This window comes from Tenrec ecaudatus, chromosome 6 (assembly GCF_050624435.1).
Source record: "Tenrec ecaudatus isolate mTenEca1 chromosome 6, mTenEca1.hap1, whole genome shotgun sequence".
In the NCBI taxonomy this organism is placed as follows: Eukaryota; Metazoa; Chordata; class Mammalia; order Afrosoricida; family Tenrecidae; genus Tenrec; species Tenrec ecaudatus.
This window is the reverse complement of record NC_134535.1, coordinates 30,476,803-30,499,369: the sequence shown is the minus strand read 5'-3', so window position 1 is coordinate 30,499,369 and position 22,567 is coordinate 30,476,803. Positions and strand designations below refer to the sequence as shown.

Below are 22,567 nucleotides of genomic sequence, written 5' to 3'. Positions count from 1 at the left end.
TGTAAAGAAAACCAAAGTCCTCACAACTGGACGTATAAATAACGTCACGGTAAATGGAAGTTGTCAAGGGTTTCGTCTTGCTCAGAGCCACAATCAATGCTCATGGAAGCAGCAGCCAAGCGATTGCTTTGTGTAGATTTGCTGCCCAAGACCTCTTTCGAGTGTTGAAAAGCAAGGATGTTACTGTGATGACTAACGTGTGTCTGACCAAAGCCATGGTTCTTTTTTCCCAAACAGTTCTATTGACATATAAATCACACACCGCAGGGCAGCTCAATCATCCATCACCACAATCAGTTGTAGATCGTTTTCTTCTTTCTTGTACTCGTTTTATCAGCTTCCATTGCCCACCTGCCTCCCCCCAAGAAACCATTTATCCAGTTTCTGGCTCTTTAAATTCACCTGTGCTGGACTTCACTTTCAGGAAAGCATGCAAAAAATAATAAAATAAAACAGAGAAAAATCTTAATAAAAAAGAAAGTAGAAACATTGAAAGCTAGAGCAGATTTAAAATGAGTGAAAAGGGAGATTAAATGATGGTGTGTTAAGTTTTAACCCAACTACATCTGCAGCAGTCTGCTTTCCAGGGCACTTTGCATGACCACATCCCTGCTAATGGTCAGAGTGGATTCATGGGAAACTTAAAACATGTATTTCCTGTCACTTTTTAAAAAGCAGAAACAATTTTAAAATGGGTCAACAGGGAGAGCAAATGTGTTTTATTTTAGCCTAAGTGCACCTGCCATAGTCAACTTGACGACGTGCTCAGTCTGATAACGCGTTCTCATTCTTCAATTGTAGTGGAGGGACGCACAGCAGGGTTAACTCGATGTGTGGGTCCTGAACGTGGATTTTGGGCTTCCACTGTCATCCGTGGCCTTCTGCACACCAGGTGTGCACAATTTAAGCTCTGACACCATTTCTTCGTTCAGATTTGGATTTTAAAATGTACAGGCTTTGGATCACACAGGCAGGTGTGCTTCTTCCTGGTGGATTTTGTTGACATCTCCCTTAGATGCTGTTTGATGTTTGAAGACAAGCCTTTAAGATCCCAGAGGAAATTCTTTTTAATAGCCGGGCACCATCTGACTTCTTCACCAAACTTTGCTACAGCACCTATATCTTCAGTGATGTCTTCACCAGAGCAAGCATCAAGCAGCACCATGCCATAAGAACTAATTGCTCTTAGATTGGGGCTAGAGTTAAGTGCAAGCCCCAAATCCATCCACATTGCTCACATAGCTACGGTCTATGCATGTCTCTGCTTCACTTTAGCAACATTATTATGATTTTATTATAAATCAACCCCTTGGGGCATGCAGGAATTCTATTGATCATGTCATTAATTTAGCCAATGGTATAGAATTTAAAATAATGTCGAGAAAAGGAAACTATACAAGGAGAGGCTGGCTATGAACTATAATACATGAATTGTTGACTTGTACAGATTGAAGACATAAATGACTGGACACTATCAAACAATGGAGGGTGGTGGTAGGGCAAAACTCTCAATAACATTCATCCACAAAGGCAGAACCATACCTCCCAGATAGTACATGTTAGGATAAAACAGATAAGGCCTTAAAATAGATAATATATGATAGTTCTGGGCCACCTTTTACTGGGTCCCCTCCAGGCAAGATAATTGAAGCAAAGTCCAAAGATCACCAATGCTATAACTTTGGGATGTCAGTCATCTGCTTCCTCTCATACAAGATAGTTTCAATATTATATCCAAGGACTAGTCCAAGGGAAGTTTGAGGTAAATCCTAGTTAATTTACTGGCATTTCCACATGGAGTCCTTCTGGTGTAGCCCATGAAGGATGCCGTGCTCCTCAAAAAGATAATGCTCTAAAGTCTCAGGAATATACAGCTTATAGCATGGCTCATTGAAAAGCCATGGTCAACAAAAGTACAAATGTGCTTGACACAATGGATGTATGCATGGATTGTGATGAGTTGTATGAGCTCCCAATAAAATAATTAAGAAATGAATAGAAATATTAAAAATATAAAGTAGCTAGGAACACCAACTGTAAAGGAAACTTCGTGAAGAAAGCGGAAAAAAAATCTACCCAGAATTAATAAAGACAGCATCTAAGCATTCTCAAAAAACGTACAAATAAATAAGCCATGGTATTTTCAATTGCCTGTGAAAGTTGGACATTGAAAAGGGAAGTCCGAAGAAGAATTGATGCATTTGAATTATTGTCCTGGCGAAGCATGTTGAAAGTACCAGGCACTGCCCAAAGAACCAACGAGCCTGTCTTGGAAGAAGTACAGTCAGAATGCTCCTTAGAGGCAAGGGGGTGACACTTCATCTCCTGTACTTTGGACATGTTCTCAGGAGAAACCAGTTCCTGCACAAGAACCTCAGGCTTGATAAAGAGAGGGACAGGGAAAAAGAGCAAGTCCCTTGACAAGACAGACTGACACACTGTCTGCAACAATAGACTCAAACGTAAGGATTGAGGTTGGTGCAGGACAAGTGCGGTGTGGTGTTCTGTTGTGCACAGGGCCGGTATGAGCTGGAACCAATTGGACTGCATCAACACCAGCACCGCCACCACCACCACCACCACCACCACCAGCCTATTAAGCAAATTAATCAAAGCTACTTAACGTTTTAGCAAGTTTCCACACTCATTGCCAGCGTTTAGTCCATCAGAGTTGATGGAGACCCTGTAGGAGAGAGAAGAACTGCCCACAGGGCTTTCAAGGCTGTCATCTTTATGGAAACGGACTTCTATGTTCTTCTCCCATGGAACAGCCCTGGGTTTGAACTTCCGACCTCTCCATTAGCAGGACTCCTACTTAGTCTTTACTTCCATTTTAGTTACTTCACCTCAGCACTGTGTACGTAACCTCAGTCCAGTCTCGGGTCTTAAGCTTTCTGTGCCAGTGATACCTTCCTTCCATTGTTATTGTGCGGCTCACTGGAGTGCTAGGTGAGAAATGCTGCTAGGCACTGTCGTACAACTAGGAGTGAGAGGGCCGGGCTTCCTGTCTTCGGTATGAACCTGATCATATGCTCTGCAAGCTGATGCTTCATAAAGCAATCCTTGGAATTGATTTAGTGAATGGAAAAGGTAGCGCAGCATGAGAAAATTTTCATTGCCAAAAACTTTAGACATTATTTACTGCACTGATGATCTACTTGGGGAACTTAGCGTCCTCCTCGATCGAAGAAGATGGTCAGAATCTTTAGAACGCCAATTACAAAACTACACAGTTGTGTGGTCAGGATGGGCTGTTACACTTAGTAACATTTAAATCCCCACAAGCTTGTTTCTTGCTCATGTAAGTCCCTATTGTGATTCACTTGTGGTCCCTGTTACCCGCTGTCTCCATTCTGGGACCCAGATTGACCAGGCAGCAGCTTCTGAGGCTGTGGCAGAGGGAAACGAGGACACGGCAGCATGTGTTTTATGGGTTCTTTTATGATGTGACAAATAACTGCTCATATTTTATCCATCCAAACAAGCCAAAGGACCACCCCCAGATCCAAAAAAGACAACAATCGTACTTATAAGGAGAGCCAGAATATCTGCGAACAGTGCCAATGCCCCCAACAACAGGCGCCCACAAAGCATTTGATGCTTGCCTCTGAGCACAGCGTCCTTTGTGGAAAGCGACTGCGGATGTGGTCCAGCTTCCACACTTCCTATTCCATCTTTGAAAATGCGCTGGGCTTCTGGAAATGCTTTGGAAACGTTGGATACGTCTGCTCCCTGACAGGCGTGTTAAATTTGGCTCGAATCTTGGAAGCATTTGTTTCCACTTTAGGAACATCTTCTATCCAAATGATATTTATAGACGTATTTGAGTGTGACAGAGATAGAGCAAACATTGTAGCAGTGAAACGTAGCATACTGCTTAGAAAATGCGTGCCGATAAAGACATTTTCCAACAGAGGTAGAGCAGATATAAACAGCAACCAAGAAATCTGTTGAGCTGATTCTGCGTCCGAGCGACCCTCTGGGGCAGAGTAGAACTGCTCCATAGGGTTTCTGAGGCTGCACACCTCCATGGAAGCATCTCTGCTTCAGCATTTCCTGCGGAGCAGCTGGTAGGTTTGAACCACCACATTTGGTTCCCTGCTCAACGCTTAACCCACTGCACCACCAAGGCTCCTTCAATACACACCTAGCATATGTTGATATAAAGTAATTTAATATCATCCAGAGCAGCTTTTAGCTAGGCTAATGTTCTGGGGATCTTGTAGGATAAAGATAAAGTGATTCTTTTCCCTGTGCTGGGTCATAATAATAATAATAATAATTATTATTATTATTACATTCATAAAAAGCAGTCACAGCAATCAGAATCCTAAGGAAAAATAACAATCTTTTCCAATAAAGTGTCTTCGTTTTCCTCAAGTTTGTGATAAGTTCTAATTAGACACGTCGTTCTTAGCACTCTCAAGTTAGATTGCTTTCCCCAGTAGGTGAGACATGCCCATCACCCCATCCTACTCCCTCTGGTTTCAGACGCATTCAAAGAGAGGCTCCTCTACGGCTGAGCTCTGTGGCCAGGACCTGACCACTGCTTCAGAGCAGGGCCATCCCCACCATTCCTAACCTACCTCCTAAAGTGACTCTGCAGTGATGGACAGGGATGAGGCCAATGCAGTTCTCACTTTTCAGGTTCCTTCAAAATATTGCAAGTTAGCAAGCATGCATACTTTTTCCAGCTAAAGAGCAAGGGGTCTAAGAATTCTGTGGGGCCTTTCATCCGTAATTTAAGTTCTATTTTGGGTCAAAACAAGGTTTTTTTTTTCATGCACACTCCTCTAGGAACTAGCTTATGGTGTCAAGCGTCCTTCACGTAAGAAGGAATAACTGTCCTCTGGTGGTGGCTAAGTTTCTTGATCTGCAAATACAGGAAAATTGGGCCAGAAAAACGAACTTAAGAAACCATTTATGATGAGAGATGCACTTTAATCATGACGAATGGTCTTATGCCTTAATGTCAACTATTTCTAATAAAAAAAGAAAATGAGAAGCTAATTCAGATCTCAATGAAGGCCCCAAACTATTATTTTAGGGGGAAAGTATATGGTGTTATAATTTTATATCCTATACTCCTGCATTCCTAATTTCACTTTTATACGTTGAAATTTCACTTTTATACAGACGAATCTCCAATCCCATAGCTAGTCCTGTGGGCTCTTTTGAACATGTGGCCCAGGTTTCCCAATGGGGCTTCATACTCACAAGGCTGCTGTGTGGGGAAAATAGCCCAGGCTGTTCATTGTGACACGGAACTGGCTTTCTTATTTGGGGGACAGACACCGTGTCTTGTCACTTCCGGGGTCTCTTTCCTTGTGTTCATTACGTTGACGAGCACTTTGAGAATCAAATGGAGCGGCGGGCCTGCGGTCTTCTTCTGCACTCTGTGGACATTTGTTCTACTGCTGTGATTCTCATTGTTGCCTTGAAAGAAAAAAAATTTTTTTTCTCCTGCCAAGGAAAGAGCATTTCTAGTTTATTGAGTTCTTTTAAAATCAGTAATGAACATTAAAAATGTTCAAATAGCCTTTTGGCCATCTTGCTACAGTTGGATGTCCTTTTCATTTCATTTCTATAAATATTACATGATAGACTTCTTCTATGAAATGATCCTGCATTTCGGAGATAAAGACAATGTAATTATGATGCGTCATTCTCTCCCTACATTGCTAGATTCAGTGTATCTTTTCATATGTTTACATGTATATGTGTACGAAGATTGCTCTTTATTTTATGTGCAGTCATTGTCAGGCTTGTCATCAGAGCTATGACAGCTTCCTGAATTATCCAGGAAGAGCGCTATCTTTTCTCTGTAGTGGGATTATTGTAGATGGCGGAGTACTTATCCATTGTTTTGTTTGGAGATTGGAACTGTTTTGCTTATTAAATAATTTAAGCCTGGCACTTTTATGAAAACTAAATTTTGGAGGGTTTTTTGCACTTCTTTCTTCATTATTCATAGGTTCAGTTTTTTGCTTCTTGAATTAACTTACTGATTTTGTACAAGCCACTGCCAAGTTGATTCCACCTGGGCTCCTGGGTTTTGCACTAGGTAACGTAGGAAAGTATTGTTACAAAATCATGGGAACCTTTAACAAAAATAACAACACGTGCAGCTACTGTTTCAACATATGCTCCCTCCAGGTCTGTATACATCCAGCAGCGGGTCCATCTCCTAACCCTTCCCCCAAAGCGTTCACCCCACATTTACACCCCCTTTCTAGCCTTCTCAAGGGATTCAAATCATGCTCCTTTGAAATGCTCTTCGAGGTTTGGAACACAGAAGTCTAAAGAAGTAAGATCAAGACTGGAGGGTGAAGGAAATAAGACTGCCCCAGGAAATTCTTGTAAACAGCCTGGAAGAATGAGCAGGTTGCATTCTCATGACTGAAACACATCCTTAGTGCAGCTTCATAACTTTCCCACCAGGGCAGATTGTCATTTTCTTAACGTGACTTCCTAACAAGCATTCCCCACCCCTCCGCCCCCGCTGCGATCACCCTGTGTCCTTCAAGAAAATCTATCAAAATTACCTCTTTGGAGTTAAAAAAAATAGTCACCATAACCTGTTTGCCTTAAATTGGACCAGTCTAACCGATACCGTCCGGTGCCACGGTTTTGACTAAGACAAGGATATTACTGAGAGAAATTGTCTACAGTCATCAACTGATTGCAGGGCCATGTTTAAACACTGATTCCATCACTCAGTAGCTGTAAGATTTAAATCAGGTTACTTGTGCTTGATAAGCCTCAATTTCCTCATCTATGAATTAGGGGTTCTTGGAAAGATATAACGAAATGAAGCACTTGATACGGACTAAGCATAAAAAATGTTATCGCCTCCCACTACCAGTGATTCTGACTCGCAGTGGCCCCGTGGGACAGCGAAGAACTGCACTTTTGAGTTTCTGCGACGATACCTCGTTATGAGAGCAGGCAGCCTCATCTTTGACCCACGAACTTTCTGTTTAGTAGCTCACTGTGTGAGCCCTTTCAAGAGGTACCATAGGATCAAGAACTGAAGGTATTCAAAGAAGTGGTTCAGGCTGCAGCAGCGGCGGCATTAGCAAGAAACACAATTCCAGGAATTGACAGAATACGAACAGATGCTTCAACACGGGAGGTGCTCATCATCTGTGCCCCCAAATTTGGAAGACAGGAGGAGATCCAGAGTTGCTCCCATTTCAAAGAGAGGCTCCCCAACTGAATGTGGAAACTATTGAATAGCATACGTGAACATCATATGCAAGTAAAACTTGGCGAAACTCCACAAGCAATTTCAGCAGTACATTGGCAGGAGCGGTTCGCCATTCGTGACGGCTTCCGAAGAGGACATGACACAAGGTGGGATATCATTGCTGACATTAGAGCAGCGGTTCTCAACCCTCCTCATGCCGTGACACCTTAATACAGTTCCTCAGGTTGTGGTGCACCCCCCCTCCCCCCAACATAAACATTTTCATTGCTACTTCATCCCTGTCATTTTGCTACTGTTATGAATTGGATGACCCCTGTGAAAGGGTCATTTGACCCCCAAAGGGGTCACAACGCATAGGTTGAGAACCACTGCATTAGATAAATTTTCGCTGTAAGTGTCAGAAAGATGCTTCCTTGTGTTTTATTGACTCGCAAAGGCACTCAGCTATGTGGATCATGGCAAACTATGGATAACATTACAAAGAATGGGAATTCTGTGACACCTTATTGTGCCCACATAGACCCTGACGAAGAGGCACTGGTTGGAACAGAGTAACTGCATCGTTTAAAATCAGGAGCAATGTGTGTGTTAGGGCTGTATCCTTTTGTCGTACTCACCCAATCTGCCTGCTGAGCAGGGATCTGAGAAACTGGGGCCATCGAAGGAAGAAGGAAGCCCCAGGGTTGGAAGAGGCTTACGAACAACCTACCATTGCATCTAGTACAACCTTCCTGCTTGGAAAGAGAGCTCTTGACCTACTTGTTGGTGAAAATCAAGGACTTCAGTACAGATTGGATTAAATCTCAATGTAAAGAAAACCAAAATCCTCACTTTTAAACCGATAGACAAAATCATAATAAGTGGAGAAATGATGGAAATTGTCAAGGATTTCACTTTACTTACGTCCACAGCCAACACTCATTGTGAAGCAGCAGTCAAGACATCAAATAAGGTATTGCGTTGAGCAGATTTGCCACAGCGACCTCTAAAGTGCTGAAGAGCAAGGATCTCACTTTCCGGACTAAGGTGTGCTTGACCCACGCCATGGTATTTCAATTGCTTCATGCACATGTGAACGTTGGACAATGACGAAGGAAGGCTGAAAAGCAGTTGATGTCTTTGTATCATGTATGGTGTTGGCGAAGGATATGGAAAGCGCCATGGACCGTTAGTGAAAAAAACCAAAGCTGGCACAAAAGATTTTAAGTATGAGACTCTGCCTCACATATTTGGACATGTTGGTCAAGAGAGGCCAGTCTCTGGACAAGGACATCCTGCTTGGTGAAGTGTTGGGGGGGGGGTAAGCAAACTGAAGGAAGAACCTCAAAGATGGATCGGCACAGTGGCTGCCCTGATGGACTCAAACATGACTAGTATCGTGAGGGCGGCAGAGGAGCCAGCAGCGCTTCCTCCTGTCGGACAGAGGGTCGCTATGGTCAGAATTGACTTGGTGGCACGCAACGACAGTGACTAATAGTGCTGTGTATCTGGTCATGTGTTTACCAGCCAGTGCATATGTTCTTTGTAGAACTGTTTAAATCCTTGTCCCAATTTTAAATTGGCTACTGTCTTTTTTTTCATTGTCTTTAATAGAATTTTTATTCTTTAAAAAAATCCTTTTATTGGGGGAATCTTACAGCTCTTAAAACATTCCATACATCAATTGTATCAAGCATTTTTGTACATGTTACCATCATCATTTTCTAAACATTTACTTTCTATTTCAGTTCTTATATCAGTTCCTCTTTTTTCCCTCCCTTCCCACTCTTGTGACCCCTTGACAAATTATAAAGTATTATTGTTTCATATCTTATACCTACTGCTGTCTCCCTTCACCCACATTTCTGTTGTTCATCCCCCTGGGTGGTGGCGGTGATGGTGGTTCTACAATAATCATTGTGATCGGTTCCCCCTTCCTCCCATTCGACCCCATCTTCCCCCTATCCTCCTGGTACCCTACTCCCATTTCTGTCCCCGAGGGAGTTATCCGACCTGGATTCCATGTGTCGTGAGTTCTTATCTGTCCCAATGAACGTGCTCCAGTCCAACCAGCACTGAGGAAGCCTCAAGGAACCAGAAGAATATTGTGTGTTTCATAGGTGCTATACCGAGCCCTGATTGACTCATCCCTTCCTTGAAACCCTTCTGTGAGGGGATGTCCTATTGCCAACAGATGAGTTTTGGGTCTCTACTCCAACCCCACTTATTTTAAACAGTATGTTTTGTTTTGTGTCTTCTGATGCCTGTTACCTGATCCAATCAACACCTTATGATCGCACAGGCTGCTGTGCTTCTTCCATGTGGGCTTGTTGCTTCTCTGCTACATGGCCGCTTGCTTAACTTCAAGCCTTTAATCTCCCAGATTTTGAAAGCTGGGCACCATCAGCTTTCTTCATCACATTTGATTCTGCACCCATTTTGTCTTCAGCAATTGTGTCAGGAGAGTAAGCGTCACAGAATGTTGGGTTGTTAGAACAAAGTGTTCTTGCGTTGAGGGAGGACTTGAACAGAGTCCCCTAATCTGCCCACGTCCTCAGTGTATCGCCATATAAATATATGTACATAGACCAATACCTCTATTTTTATGAATTAATGTATTTACTTAAGCCCACACCTAGTTTATATCTCGATCCATAGCTTTGCTTCCTAGGTCTTTCCTGTTTCCTTTTCCTTTCCTCCTGCCCCACCATCATGCTCACCCTTCTTCTGCCCCTTAGCAGTTCCCCTCAGATTGCTGTTGCTCCAACAGCATCTTTTTATTGTGAATTGTAAGAGTTCTTTATATTCTGGATGCAATTCGTCTTTCAGTTACTGGAGTTTCAGGTGTTTCCTCCAATGCAGTGTGTTATTTGTTCACTTTCTTGATGATGCCCTTTGCAGTACAAATGTTTTTAATTATGATGAAGTTCAACTGACCTAGTTTTTCATTTGTCACTAACGCTTTTGGTATTATATCTTAGAACACAAGCTCACAAAGAAAGCCTATATTATCTAAGAGTTTTAACTCTTGCCTTTAGACTTATGATTCATTTTGCATTAAAACAGTGTGAGATTTGCATGGGAAATAAGCCTCCGGTGATGTCCCTCTCACCGTAATTCACGGATGGGATAAATGACCAGAGAGTAATGCACAGATGCCGATTGGAGATCAAAATGATAGACCCGACTTGAATGGTTAAAACCTTGTCACTTGATGTTACTTTGGGCCTGCACTGGTTTTCATTATTTTCTGGTTTTTTTTTTTTTTTTTTGTGTGTGTGTTTTTCATCCTATCTTGGGGTCTTTCTCTGATATATTTTGTCATTGTAGGTAGCGTTCTCGAATCTTTGTTATGTGCTTTTAATTTTTCTTGTATATGAAACCCAGGATTGATGAACCTATAGAGACAACAACTAGATTAAGGGTTCCTGGGGGGTTTGTTGGGGGTAGTAGTGGCATGGTATAAAGGGGAGCTGATGTCAAGGAGTTCAAGAAGGGAGATAATGTTTTAAAACTGATGTAGTAGCAATTGTACAATACCGTTTGATGTGATTGAACTATGGAATGGTATGATATCTGTATTATCTCTCAATAAAATGGTCTTGAAAAAAAATAAAACAAGTTTCCCATCCTAAAAAAAAGTGTGCATATGGTGTGAGGTGGGGATCTAAATTCATTGCGTTGTATCTTGCTATCCTGCTTTTTCAGTACCATTTGCTGAAAAGATACTTCTTTTTTCACTGTCACTGTATTTTTAAAATATTTCTGTGAGTTTGTGATTTGGGGCTCATTAGAGTCTTTTCCTTTAAATTTAAGGAACTTAGATCTAACCCATTCACATGCGCTGTTGTTGCTGGTATATTTTATCTTACTTTGAATTATTATTTAGACTCCCCTGGAGTTTTATACTTTCATTTGTTAACTCTAACAAAGTGGTTGCTTTTTAAAAATTTTATCTAAAGAGTGTTTTTTGTCCACTATAATTCCTCTTGCTGATAGTAAGAGACTTTCAATAATGTCCATTTTGTCAACCACATATAATAACAGTTTCATTTCTTGTGAGCCATAGCTCAAGCCCATTAAATGTCAGCGTACATAGCTCCAGTGTAAATGCCGATGACTCGATGGTAAACTTTTTGATGCAATGAAAGATATTTGTTATCCAGAAGGTTTGATGAAAAACCCCTGAATATCTCACAGGACTGTGTGATAATGATAAATATACAAAATCCATAATGCCACTGGGGCTCAGCTGTCCTAGTTAGTATCCCAGTTTCCCTCTGAAAGCGCAGCCCATAGTTGACATAGGAGTAACCTTGGGGCTCAAAACACGACATATTATTAAGATAGCATTGCCTAGCCCCACCAGACTGATACAAATACAAATGAAGTCCCAACTCTCGAAATGTCATTTTCTATTTTCACACTTCATTATAGGAAGCATATTCTCTAATTGAGAAAACAGAAGGAGAACAGAATGCTCTATATTTATATCAGAGAGACTTTGAACATTTGAAACGAAAGAAGAGCAAAGTCCCTCCTCCACCGATCGTGCTGTCCCGGACTCACTGCTCTGTGACATTGAAACCTGCGCCATTTCTTTCCGATGTCAAGGTAGGATGCGAGGTTGCACGCGATCTTTATTTCATGCACCCCAGCCTAAGTCCTCTCGTGGCCATAAGACTTGATACTTTTCTTGCTTGTAGTGTCTGAATAGATTTTCATCTTATGTATAAACCGTGGACACAGAGTTTGCATTAGAAGTTTCCCCCTTTGGGTAACCAACAACATTTTGACATTTTAAATACTGTATCAGGCACATTTGTTCATATGTTGCCATCATCATTTTCTAAACATTTTCTTTCTATTTGAGCCCTTGGTATCAACTCCTCGTTTTTACCTCCTTCTCCCAACCTCCCACCTTTGTGACCCCCTTGATAAATGATAAATTATTATTATTTTCATGTCTTACACCGACCACTGTCTCCCTTCACCCATGTTTCTGTTGTTTACCCCCCTGAGGGGAGGGGTGTTATGCATTGGTCATTGAGATCAGTTCCTTCTTCCTCCCCTTCTTCCCCCACCTTCCCCGGCCCTGCTGCTATTTCTGCTCCCATGTCTGTTCCTGAGGGGTTTCTCTGATCTGGAGTCCATGTGTCCTGAGCAATTATCTGCACCAGCGTACATGCTCTGGTCTAGCCAGAAGCGAAAGGTAGGGATGGGATCCTGATAGTGGGGGAGGAGGAAGCCTCAAAGAATCAGCAGAATGTTGTGTGCTTCCTTGGTGCTATACTGCACCCTGGTTGACCCATCCCTTCCTTGTGACCCTTCTGTGAGGGGATGTCCTATTGTCTACAGATGGGTTTTAGGTCTCTACTCCAACCTCCCTCATTTTCAGCAATATTTTTGTTGTTGTTGTTTGTTTTGGGTCTCCTGGGGCCTGTTACCGGATCCCCTCAACACCTCATTATTCCACAGGCTGGTGTGCTTCTTCCACATGGGCTTGTTACTTCTCTGCTAGATGCCACTGGTTTAACTTCAAGCCTTTAAGCCCCAGATGCTATATCTTTTGATAGCCGGGTACCATCAGCTTTCTTTACTACATTTGCATCCATTTTGTCTTCAGCGATCATGTTGGAAGGGTGAACATTACAAAGTGCCAGGTCACTAGAACAAAATGTTCTTGTGTTGGGGGAGGGCTTGAGCAGAGGCCCAAAGTTCCTCCACTTCTTCAATGGATTGTCATATAAATACTTTTACATAGGCCAATGCTTCTATTTTTAAGAATGAATATATTTACACATGTACCTACCTATATTTATACCTCTATCCATAGCTTTGCTTCCTAGATCTTTCCTCTGTTTCCTTTTACCTTCCTCCTTTCCCACCATGATGCTCACCCTTCTTCAGCCTCTTAATAATTCCTTTCAGCTAGATGGCTGTTGTTCCAACACCCCCAGGATCGCTACGTCCTACTCTTTGTTGATTTTAATTCCCTAGTTGTTCTTTTCCATAAAACATTTTGATGTTTTATGAAAAAGAACTTCTTTCGTGGATTCTCTTTGGGGTATTCTTCTTGAACTTGCAAACCCTTGGTATATCGGGAAAGGAACAGGATTTGGAGTCAGACAGATACAGGATTTAAATTCTAGAAAGATCAATAACACTTCCTGGGTTTCATTATTATATTTTTAATTTGTATTGTTTTTTCGTGGCTACATAGTGTATATGTAACCACGTTTGCTCAAATGAACGTCTCGGGGGTTGGTGATATGTACTCACAGGCTGGGGCGACTTTATTCAGTGATTTTAAAAGTAGGTTCTATCAAACGAGCATTTACAGTCTATTGTCTGTTAAGTTCTGGGCAGGGTGATCAGGCATGAAGGTAAACTCAAATAAATTATGGGCCTCTACTTAACTCTTACCTCTGTAAAAAAATGGTTTGTTTTAATAATGTGGCACTGTATTAGACCTCCCTCCCCGACACGATTGCTGAATACAGAATGGGTGCGTAAGCAAATGTGGTGAAGATGGTGCCTGACTGTCAAAAGCTTTAGTGTCTGGGTCTTAAAGGCTTGGAGTTAAACAAGTGGCCATCTTGCAGGAAAGCAGCAAAGCCCACAGGAAAGAAGCACAACAGCCTGTGTGAACATGAGGTGTCGATGGGATGAGGTATCAGAAGTCCAGGAAACATGCATCCAAATGGATAAGAAGGGGATTGCATGCAGTGGAGTCCTGAAGTCCCCCCGCAAGACAATTGGACAGTCCCTCTTAGAAGGGCCTCACGGAACGGAGGCTAGATCCAGGGTGTGGTGTGGCAATGATGAGCCACATAACCGCTAGTTCAACGGTTCTCAACCTGTGGGTGGTGACCCCTTTGGGTCATAATGCTTTACATTGGGGCGAAAAGTGATATTTTACACAGAGATCTGCTATAATAAACATACCTCTGCTGTGGCTACCAGCTTTGTTTGACTTCAGCTTTGTTTATTTTTTAATTCTTTAATTTTGGAAATTCAGCAAAGAACCAAGACTACTCGACTTACTAAGAGTTTTGTTTGATTTTATTGAAATATTTCTATTTATTTAACCCAAACCTGATTTTTGGTATTTCAATTTTTTTGCTGATTTATTTTCTTTTGTAGTACTTGGAAAAAGGACTATATGAAAGTGTGGTATTTGACCTTTGTTTTTCGGATTTACTGATTAGTGCCTTAGATGAAATTTCGGTACATTCTCTTCGTAGGTTAGAGTTGGGGGTTTCAGCCACTCATCACGCCTTGCTACTATGCACCCACTAGATGGTGCTGTGGGCTTACAAAAACTCTCTTATTTGCAGCTTCAGACATCTTTTGTCTTATCAAAACCTCTTACTAGCGCATCCATATTCCTAAAAGGTGTTTTTAACCATTATAAACACTGCCCCTATTTATATTACTTATAAATTCTTACTTCTCCACTTAGTGATGATTTTTACATGGCGTCTTTTGTGTATATCCTAATTATACACCGCTTCTTTCAGTTACACAACCTAAGATGAAAGAACAGGAGGGGAACAAAGTAAAAATATAAAGTCAGCTTGCAACATTGCTGTTAGAGAGGATTTTACCCTCATAATACTGGTTCATACATTAAGGGTGGAGCTAGAGCAATAATTAAGCCATATAACACAGTCTTTCCAGGTTTTGTTTTATTTCTAATGAAAAGTGGTGTTCTTTTTTTTAAACATGGGAAATCAAAGGAAGTTAGTTTGTAAAAATTTCTGAGCATTATCTGCTCCTCCTTCCCACTCCCTCGTTTCCAGTGTATCGGTTCACTGGTGCCCTTGCTGTCTCCCTGCTTTGACTGTGTACATTATAATTGCCGGAGGCAATTTCTTTGGGATACACAGATTTGGACCCCTGCATTGGAAACTCTGATTCACAGAAGTTGGACAGGTTTTGTTATCTGCAATTAATACAATAATCAAATCTGTGTAAACTCCATTTTTTTAAAGGTCATTCTGGTGGGCAGTCAAGGTTGGAGCCCCTGATGAAACTCAGATACCAATAAAATTTTCCTGCTGGGCAGAAGTGGCAGGCACGAACTGTCAGAGGCAGCTGCTGTTTACAGAGAATTGCATTCTTCAACTTCTTTCCAGCTTCCCTTGCAGTTTAGGGCTTGAGACGGGAGGTGGAGCTTCTGGGCAAGAGGAGCACTTGCCCTCACACTCTGGCACCCCAAAGAGATGTTGCACAGAGCGAACTTCCGGGGCATCAGCTTGCCCCCTCCCCCCCATTGATCAGTAAGTGAGACTAATTCATGACGGTTAGGAAGCTCGTTGTTCTGATACTGTGGCAGAAGGACCATTGCTCAAACATGTAATCATATTTAAGTTTGGTTGTTTTCATAGGCTTTGTAGTTTTTGTTTGGTTTATGTCTATTTCTTAAAATGTTTAAGGTGCTAGCACATTTAAGAAACTCTTTAAACTACAGGGCAAAATTAACTGATAATATTTCTATTTTATCATCCACGCCCTCCTCTTTTTATCTTTGTCTTCCAGGTTAGTTGTTTCTTTTTATATTTTGTCTGAAAGCCCTACAACGCAGTTCTTGCTTTCGACAAGTCTTTGCTTCGTCGGTTATGGACCACGGAGGTGACTGCTGTGCAGGTCTTCTCTGTGACGTCCACCCCCAGGTCTAGCTACGTGATGATGGGGAATATTTTCACAGCTGTCTCTCTGTTTCCTCTAGAGCAAAGTGCTGCCGGCGATACTCCCCAAGGGATGGCGTCAATGTTAGAAAGCACATGTACATTTCCCAACAATACTTGGCACCCAGGGCCTTGCCCAGTGAATGGTAGTTGAGCTAATATTTTAGTCTTAGCAGTCCAAGGGTGCACTAACCCCATCTTTGCCTTTACTTTTCTAAGATTAAATTTACATGTGTTTCTAACTAAGAAAAAAAACCCAAACACGGAATGCCTTGTGAAACAGACTAACGGTTATCTCTTTCCTTGGCAGGTCTCCTGGTACCGAATTTTGGGTTGCAAAGCAGAAGGAAGCTATGGCAAAGTCAGGCTAAACAATGACCACCTCCCAAATTCAGGAGAAGTGGTATGTCAGATGCAAAAAAAAAAAAAGAAGCTTTAGATGTCAGAACATCATTTCATCAGCCTCTTTTTAATGGCAATTGAGTTTTTGCCCCCTTCTTTTTAATGAAATCATTATTTCAGTGGATGTCTCTAATTTCACCTTGAATTATAACTAAAACCCAATAGTAAATTTAAAAAGCATTTGTTTTTCCCCTGCATACTATGTCACAGTTTTGTACTTGCCCACATATAATTTGAAATATGTTTTTGCTTAATAGATCCCAGCTGATGGTCAAAGCATTTTTGAAGTGAAAGGCTTAGAAACCAATGAAAAATACATATTTGCAATTGCTGCGTATTGTTCAAATGGGAAACTGATTGGCGATGCTATTGGGGAGACGACGAAGCCAATTCTGGTTTATCCACCTCTTTCTGCTCTGACTGCTCGGACCTTCCTGACGCAGGTAGAAGACACTTCTGCAGTCTGTTTTTCCTCCTTCCCTGTAAACAGTTACTCAGAAATTTTAGATTGGGGATAAAAAAGCACAGTAGATATTCTAAAGCTCTTCCTGTAATATATGTTTTTCATTATTGCAGTTTATCCTAATGAAATATGAACCATTCTTTCTCTTATTAAAGAGTTTGCACAATAACATTTCTCTTTCTAGATTACAAATATGACACATATTAATCTCAGCAATTTTGGAAAATATCTAAAGGCTCAAGAAGAAAAGAAAACATCCAGAGCAGCAGTTCTCTGTAGACATTTTGCTTGTCACAACTAAGGAGATGCTACTGACTGTTAGACATCTTGTAATTCACAGAGATCCTCTTACAGCAAAGTCTTCTCCAGCCGCAAGCAGCCATAGTGCAGAGGCGGAGAAATCCTGATTCAGAGAGCTCTTCAACTATTTCTCTGTCCATAATAACACTCGTTGCTATGTGGTATAGAATTTCTAGGATACACAAAGCTGTCATTAACATCCTTGTATGCAAATCATTACTTACATCTATGGTTATATCTTTAGTATAAAATTATACAAGATATTTTTGGATCATTAGAGACAGGCAGACCAGAGTTCAAATATTAGCCATATGATACTGGGCAAGTAACTTCATTTTTCTGAGGCTCATTTCTTTTTTTTTATCCGTGAAGTTGGAATAGTAATAGGAGCCACGTTTAGGAGATTATGAGGATTCAATGGAATTATTCACATCAGAACAAAAGGGGAGAGCAGCCTCAGCATTTCTCAAGCTGTAAGAAATGAAGAAAAAATTCAAACCTCAAGTTGAAATATTGAAGGATTATATAGGCAAAAGATTGACTATGACAGAAGATAGAAGGAATGCACAGAATCATTGTATCAAAAAGAATTTGTTGATACTTAGCCATTTCAAGAGGTAGCGCATGATCACGCATCGATGGTACTGAAGGAAGAAGTCCAAGGTGCACCGAGGGGAGTGAAGAACAAAGCTCCGGAGAGCGACAGAATGCCGATCGAACGTTTCAAACAACTCATGCTGTCCTGCGAGCGCTCACTGGTCTGCTCCAAGAAACAGCTACCTGACCACCCCCACTTTTTTTGGGTGCCTATTCCAAAGAAAGTTGAGCCAACAGAATACCCAAATTATAGAGCAATATCATTGATACTATACATAAGTAAATTTTGCTGAAGTTAACTTTTAAAAAAATGCAGTAGTACATCCACAGGGAGATGCCAGGAATTTAAGCTGAATTCAGAAGAGGGCGTTAACTGAGGGATAGATTGCTAATGCCGGATGCATGTTGGCCGAAAGCAGAGAGTACAGAAAATGCTTTATCTTTCTATTGACTCTGCAAAGACATTAGACGAGGTGGATCAGAACACACCTGGATAAGATGATGAAGAGGGGAATTCCAGAGCACGTCATTGTGCTCAGGCACAGCCTGTACACAGACCAAGAGGCAGCTGTTTGAACAGAACAAGGGGATACGCATTTCTTAAACTAATGGAAAGGGTGTGTCAGGGCTGTCGCTTTTAAATACAGCACTCGTCTGTCTGCTCCGCACACCGGAGAAGCTGGATTCGATCGTGGCGGCAGCAGCAGGATGGGAGGAAGCTCTCTGAGCAGCCCTGTGTGTGCAGATGACACCTTGTTTGCGGAAAGGGAAGAGTGATGGGCAGCACTTACTGATGAACATCAAACACTAACGACTGCAGTGTGGATTATGCCTCAACATGAAGCAGGCAAAAATTCTCCCAGCTGGACCAATAGGGAACATCTTGATAAATGGAGAAAAGATGGAAGATATCAAGTCTTTCCTTTTGCTTGGATCTTCAGTCGACACCCGGGAAAGCAGTAGTCAAAAAAATCCAAGGATGGAATGAGGAATCTGCTGCAGAAGACCTTTGTGAAGAGCGAAAGAGCCGAGCTGACCTGTGAGGACGAAGATGGGCCTGACCCAGCCTGAGCGCAAAACCACGACGTTTTCAGTCGCCTCATCTACCTGGGAAAGCTGGAGGGCGAATAGGAAAGACTGAAGAAAGATGGGTGCCTTTGGGTCGAGGTGTTGATGACGCGTGTGGAAAAGTCACGCATCGATAGAAGAACGCACAGATCTTTCTGGGCAGTCGCAAAGCCATGCTTCCCGTGGAGGGACAGTGGCGAGACATGAATGAGGTCACACCCTTGGGGCGTTTTATCAGGATGGACCCGATTCTGGAGACAGACCTGCGGCTGGTAAAATGCAGGACTGCAGAAAAGGCGAGAGGAAGACCCTCAAGGAGAGGCATTAATTACCTCAGTGGCTGCGGCCGTGCATTGACGCAGCACTGATGGCGAGCATGGTGCCCGGGCAGACAGTGTCTTCTTCTGTTGCGCTTACGGTTGCCGTGGGTCAGAACGGATTCAACGGCACCTAAAAACAACACGCAGGCCAAATTATTAAAGATAACACTTGTCATAGAGTAGGCACTTTCTCAATATTATTGTAATTATGGACATACGCACGCTTTTTATTTCCAGAACTGATGACGAGAGACATGGCACCTGCGAATAGAACATTAGAAAAATTACCTCGTTGACCTAAGTGTCAGGCATCTAATTTCAAGCCTATTGTTGGCGGAAGAGCTGGTTGCTGTTCCAAATTTTATCCCATTTTTGTTGTGTTATTTTCCTCTCACGGTCATTTATTAGTATTATAAAAGGAGGTCTTCAGGGCATTTTATATGATCATATCTTTCAAAGAAAATTAAATTGAGAGAATTGCTAGGATTTGTCTAGCATTGGCTTAGCGTGTCACCGTGCCTCATGGTTTTCTGATGTTTTGATTTCTTTGAAATTGAATATGTCCCTTAATTTGCAGTGATGGAGTTATTCAAAGTGAGGAGCCAGATATTTCATCAACGCCTAATTTTTCTCCAGGGTGCAGTTTGACTCTTGGTCTCTGTTTCACAGAACTTTTGATGAAAGTTAATAAAGCGAAGTCCAAGATCTATGACAGGATAATGAGAACCAGTGGCCTGCCTTTCTCTATTGATACTCCATTTACAGCCCTGTAGTTTATTTATGACATCTTATGAGTGTTCTCTCTCACAATGTTAAGTGGGCAAAGCAAACTTTCCTCACACATTAAACCTGCTTCATTTACATTTCAAGTTTAAGCTTTTAAGTTACATCTAGAAACTGTGCCTGCTTTTGTAATGTAATTTTCACAAAAGGGGCTGCTTTGCTTCTAGATAGTCCTGTTCTAAAATGCATGCTATATTTAATGTCTTGTAGCAAAGTATGGGGCGTTTTCCTCGATACCTGCAGAAAAGTCCACTGTTGAGGTTTTCACTGGTGCTCCTACTTGGCATCATTCTATAAACATGGATCAAGTCGGGAGGCTCTTGACCAGACTTTCCCTTGAGATAGGAAGCTGTTCATTTTACCTTTAGGGAAGCATTTCTGAAGAACCTTTGTGGAATACATGGGCTTTGTGAATGTTTCCAATTTCCCCTTCTTTATAGCCTCATTTCTTTCTACTCTTCCTCCTTAAGTCGATAGATAACGGGCTATACAATTGCAGTCTGTGAGCAGCATCAGGGGGTAGTGCAGCAGGATCAAGTGCAGGGCACTCAGGGTCTCTTCCCTTTGTTTCTCTCTACCTGATTTCCCCTTTTCGCTAGAGAGAGGGCCTTTCTATTCTTATTCATCTGTGGAGGAAGGACTGCAAGTTTTTAATTTTTTATTTTTAAGACTGCCTCTCAATTTCAGCTACAAACAGAGACCACCCAACTGACAGGCTCTGAATCCTCACAGGAAATCCCTGGGAACGAGATCTGACTGGGTCAGGCATTGGCCTTGGGGTTATCAACTATATTATAATATATTGTAACTGCTAAGTGTCGTCCGTGGATACTGGGGGGAGAATTGAGAAAGATATTAGCTAATCCATTTGAGATCTTGTTATGGCTGGTTAACCCTTTCCTGGAATGGCTCCCCATGAGTGGGTCCAACCTGGAGTGTGCGCTGGAATGACTGGGAGGGCTGCTTAATAGCCAACTGCTGGACCTACCTCTCAGAGTTTGACTCCTTTTGTAAGGGGAAGTGAGAGCGAGGCCAACAAATGCAGGTTCTTGGTAAATTTCAGGGTGATGCTGATGCTGCTGGTTGTCCGGCTAGACTTTGAGTGCATCTGTCTGTCTTTAAAGTGAACAAAATGTCGGGCTGAGATATAAGTAATGAACAATAAGCACAGAAAAAGTGAATTATCTAGTATGTTAGAAGACTACGAGACTATGGGAAAAACTGCAAAGAAGCTACCGAGGATGGTAAGGGGAAATGGAAGTGTGAGGTGAAGGAGTGAAAGGCAGTCTGAAATAGATGATCAGGTCAGACTTCCACTAGAAGGTGAGATTTGAGCAGAGACTCGAGCGAGATGGAGGAGATAGGCAAGTGTGTACTTTTATTTTTGGCAAGAACCTTCTAGGCAGGAGGAATAGTTATAGCAGAGCTCTGAGATTTCCTGACAGTCAGTGGTATGCTTGAGAAGCTGCGAGGCCCATATGGCTGGAGCAGAAGGACCCAGGAAAAGGAGAGGCACTAGAGGTCAGAGGTAAAGACATGGAGCTGGAGAGCTGATCATGAAAAGACTTCTAGTTCCACCCTGTCGGATGAGTCACTAGCCATTGTCACTGATTGGATAGCAGTGTTGGGTTGAGTTTATCAGAGATAGATATTCTACCAAAAAACCAGATACATGTTGCTCGATATGCTGAGGCTTCTCCCCATTCCCTCCCTGCACTTCTAGGATTTTACGACTTGAATCACTTATGTTTCTTCCTGGTAAATGTGTTAAACTTAAAACATACGATGGCTTCTGTCATGTTATTTGGCTTTATTCTTCACTTCTTTCAGCTGAGAACTCTTTGTTGCACAAAAGCTCAAAAGATGTCAGTCAGAACCAGAAAGAGAATGAAGTATATTTCATATTTTGGGTTTGGGAAATCTGATTGTTTCTCTTGGAACAGATTGTTCATTATAACAGTATCTATAATAAATGGAGCGCACTGCCGAGATAGATGGAAATGAAATTAATTTGGCTCAGATGTGATCTTTGTTTTGCTTAGGAGGATTTGAAACATCCTTACAGAGTTTCAAATTTCCATGCAATTTAGAAATAAAAGAGATTTCAAAATGTGGCTGTCTCCCTAGCCAGTGTTTGTCCTTACTTTTCTGTGGCACCATAGACCAGAGTGGCAAACAGGGACAACTCCACTCATCTACAAAATCAGTGCACGGCTGAATCTGATCAGAATTCTTGTTCAAGATATGCACATCACAAACAGAAGCATTGCCTAAGAAACTGTTCTTTCCATTGTAGGCTGCCTACCAGATAGGTAACTATGAGTTGGCCAAGAAAGTTTTTGCACCAGTTTGGGATTATTTTGTTGCTTCGCCACTCCAGGATGATCAATCTATTGTTAATTTAAGCAACGGAATGACTATCATACAGAGAAGGTAATTGGAATTGTTCTTCTAAAAGAAAAGATCAATTTGCTTATTAAAAATCTAGATGATGGATGTGGAACCTTAACCAGTTCATCTTCAACTGCATGTTAAGAAAGTTCTAGAGGAAACTATTTCTAATAAGTCCTGCAGTAAAAAGGTGCACTCCCAGGTCTCAGGTCTTTGCTAAAAACTTCCTTGCTGGAGGCAGAAAAAAATCCACTGGCAGCATGTGGATGCATTCTGAATACCAGAAAATGAACTACACCTTCCCATCAAAGTAGTTTCAGACATACCTGAAAACACAAATGTGCTCTGGGGAGTTTGGGGA

General features: G+C 41.8%; 1 protein-coding gene across 1 annotated transcript in view; it reads left to right on the top strand.

Moving 5' to 3' along the window:
• CFAP54 (cilia and flagella associated protein 54) overlaps positions 1–22,567 on the top strand; it is a 355,855-nt gene that overhangs the window by 97,221 nt on the left and 236,067 nt on the right. The window contains exons 20-23 of the mRNA XM_075553212.1: positions 11,627–11,803; positions 16,193–16,285; positions 16,542–16,727; positions 22,112–22,248. Of these exons, the coding sequence (XP_075409327.1) occupies positions 11,627–11,803; positions 16,193–16,285; positions 16,542–16,727; positions 22,112–22,248 (593 nt within the window). The remainder of the gene's footprint in view (positions 1–11,626; positions 11,804–16,192; positions 16,286–16,541; positions 16,728–22,111; positions 22,249–22,567) is intronic.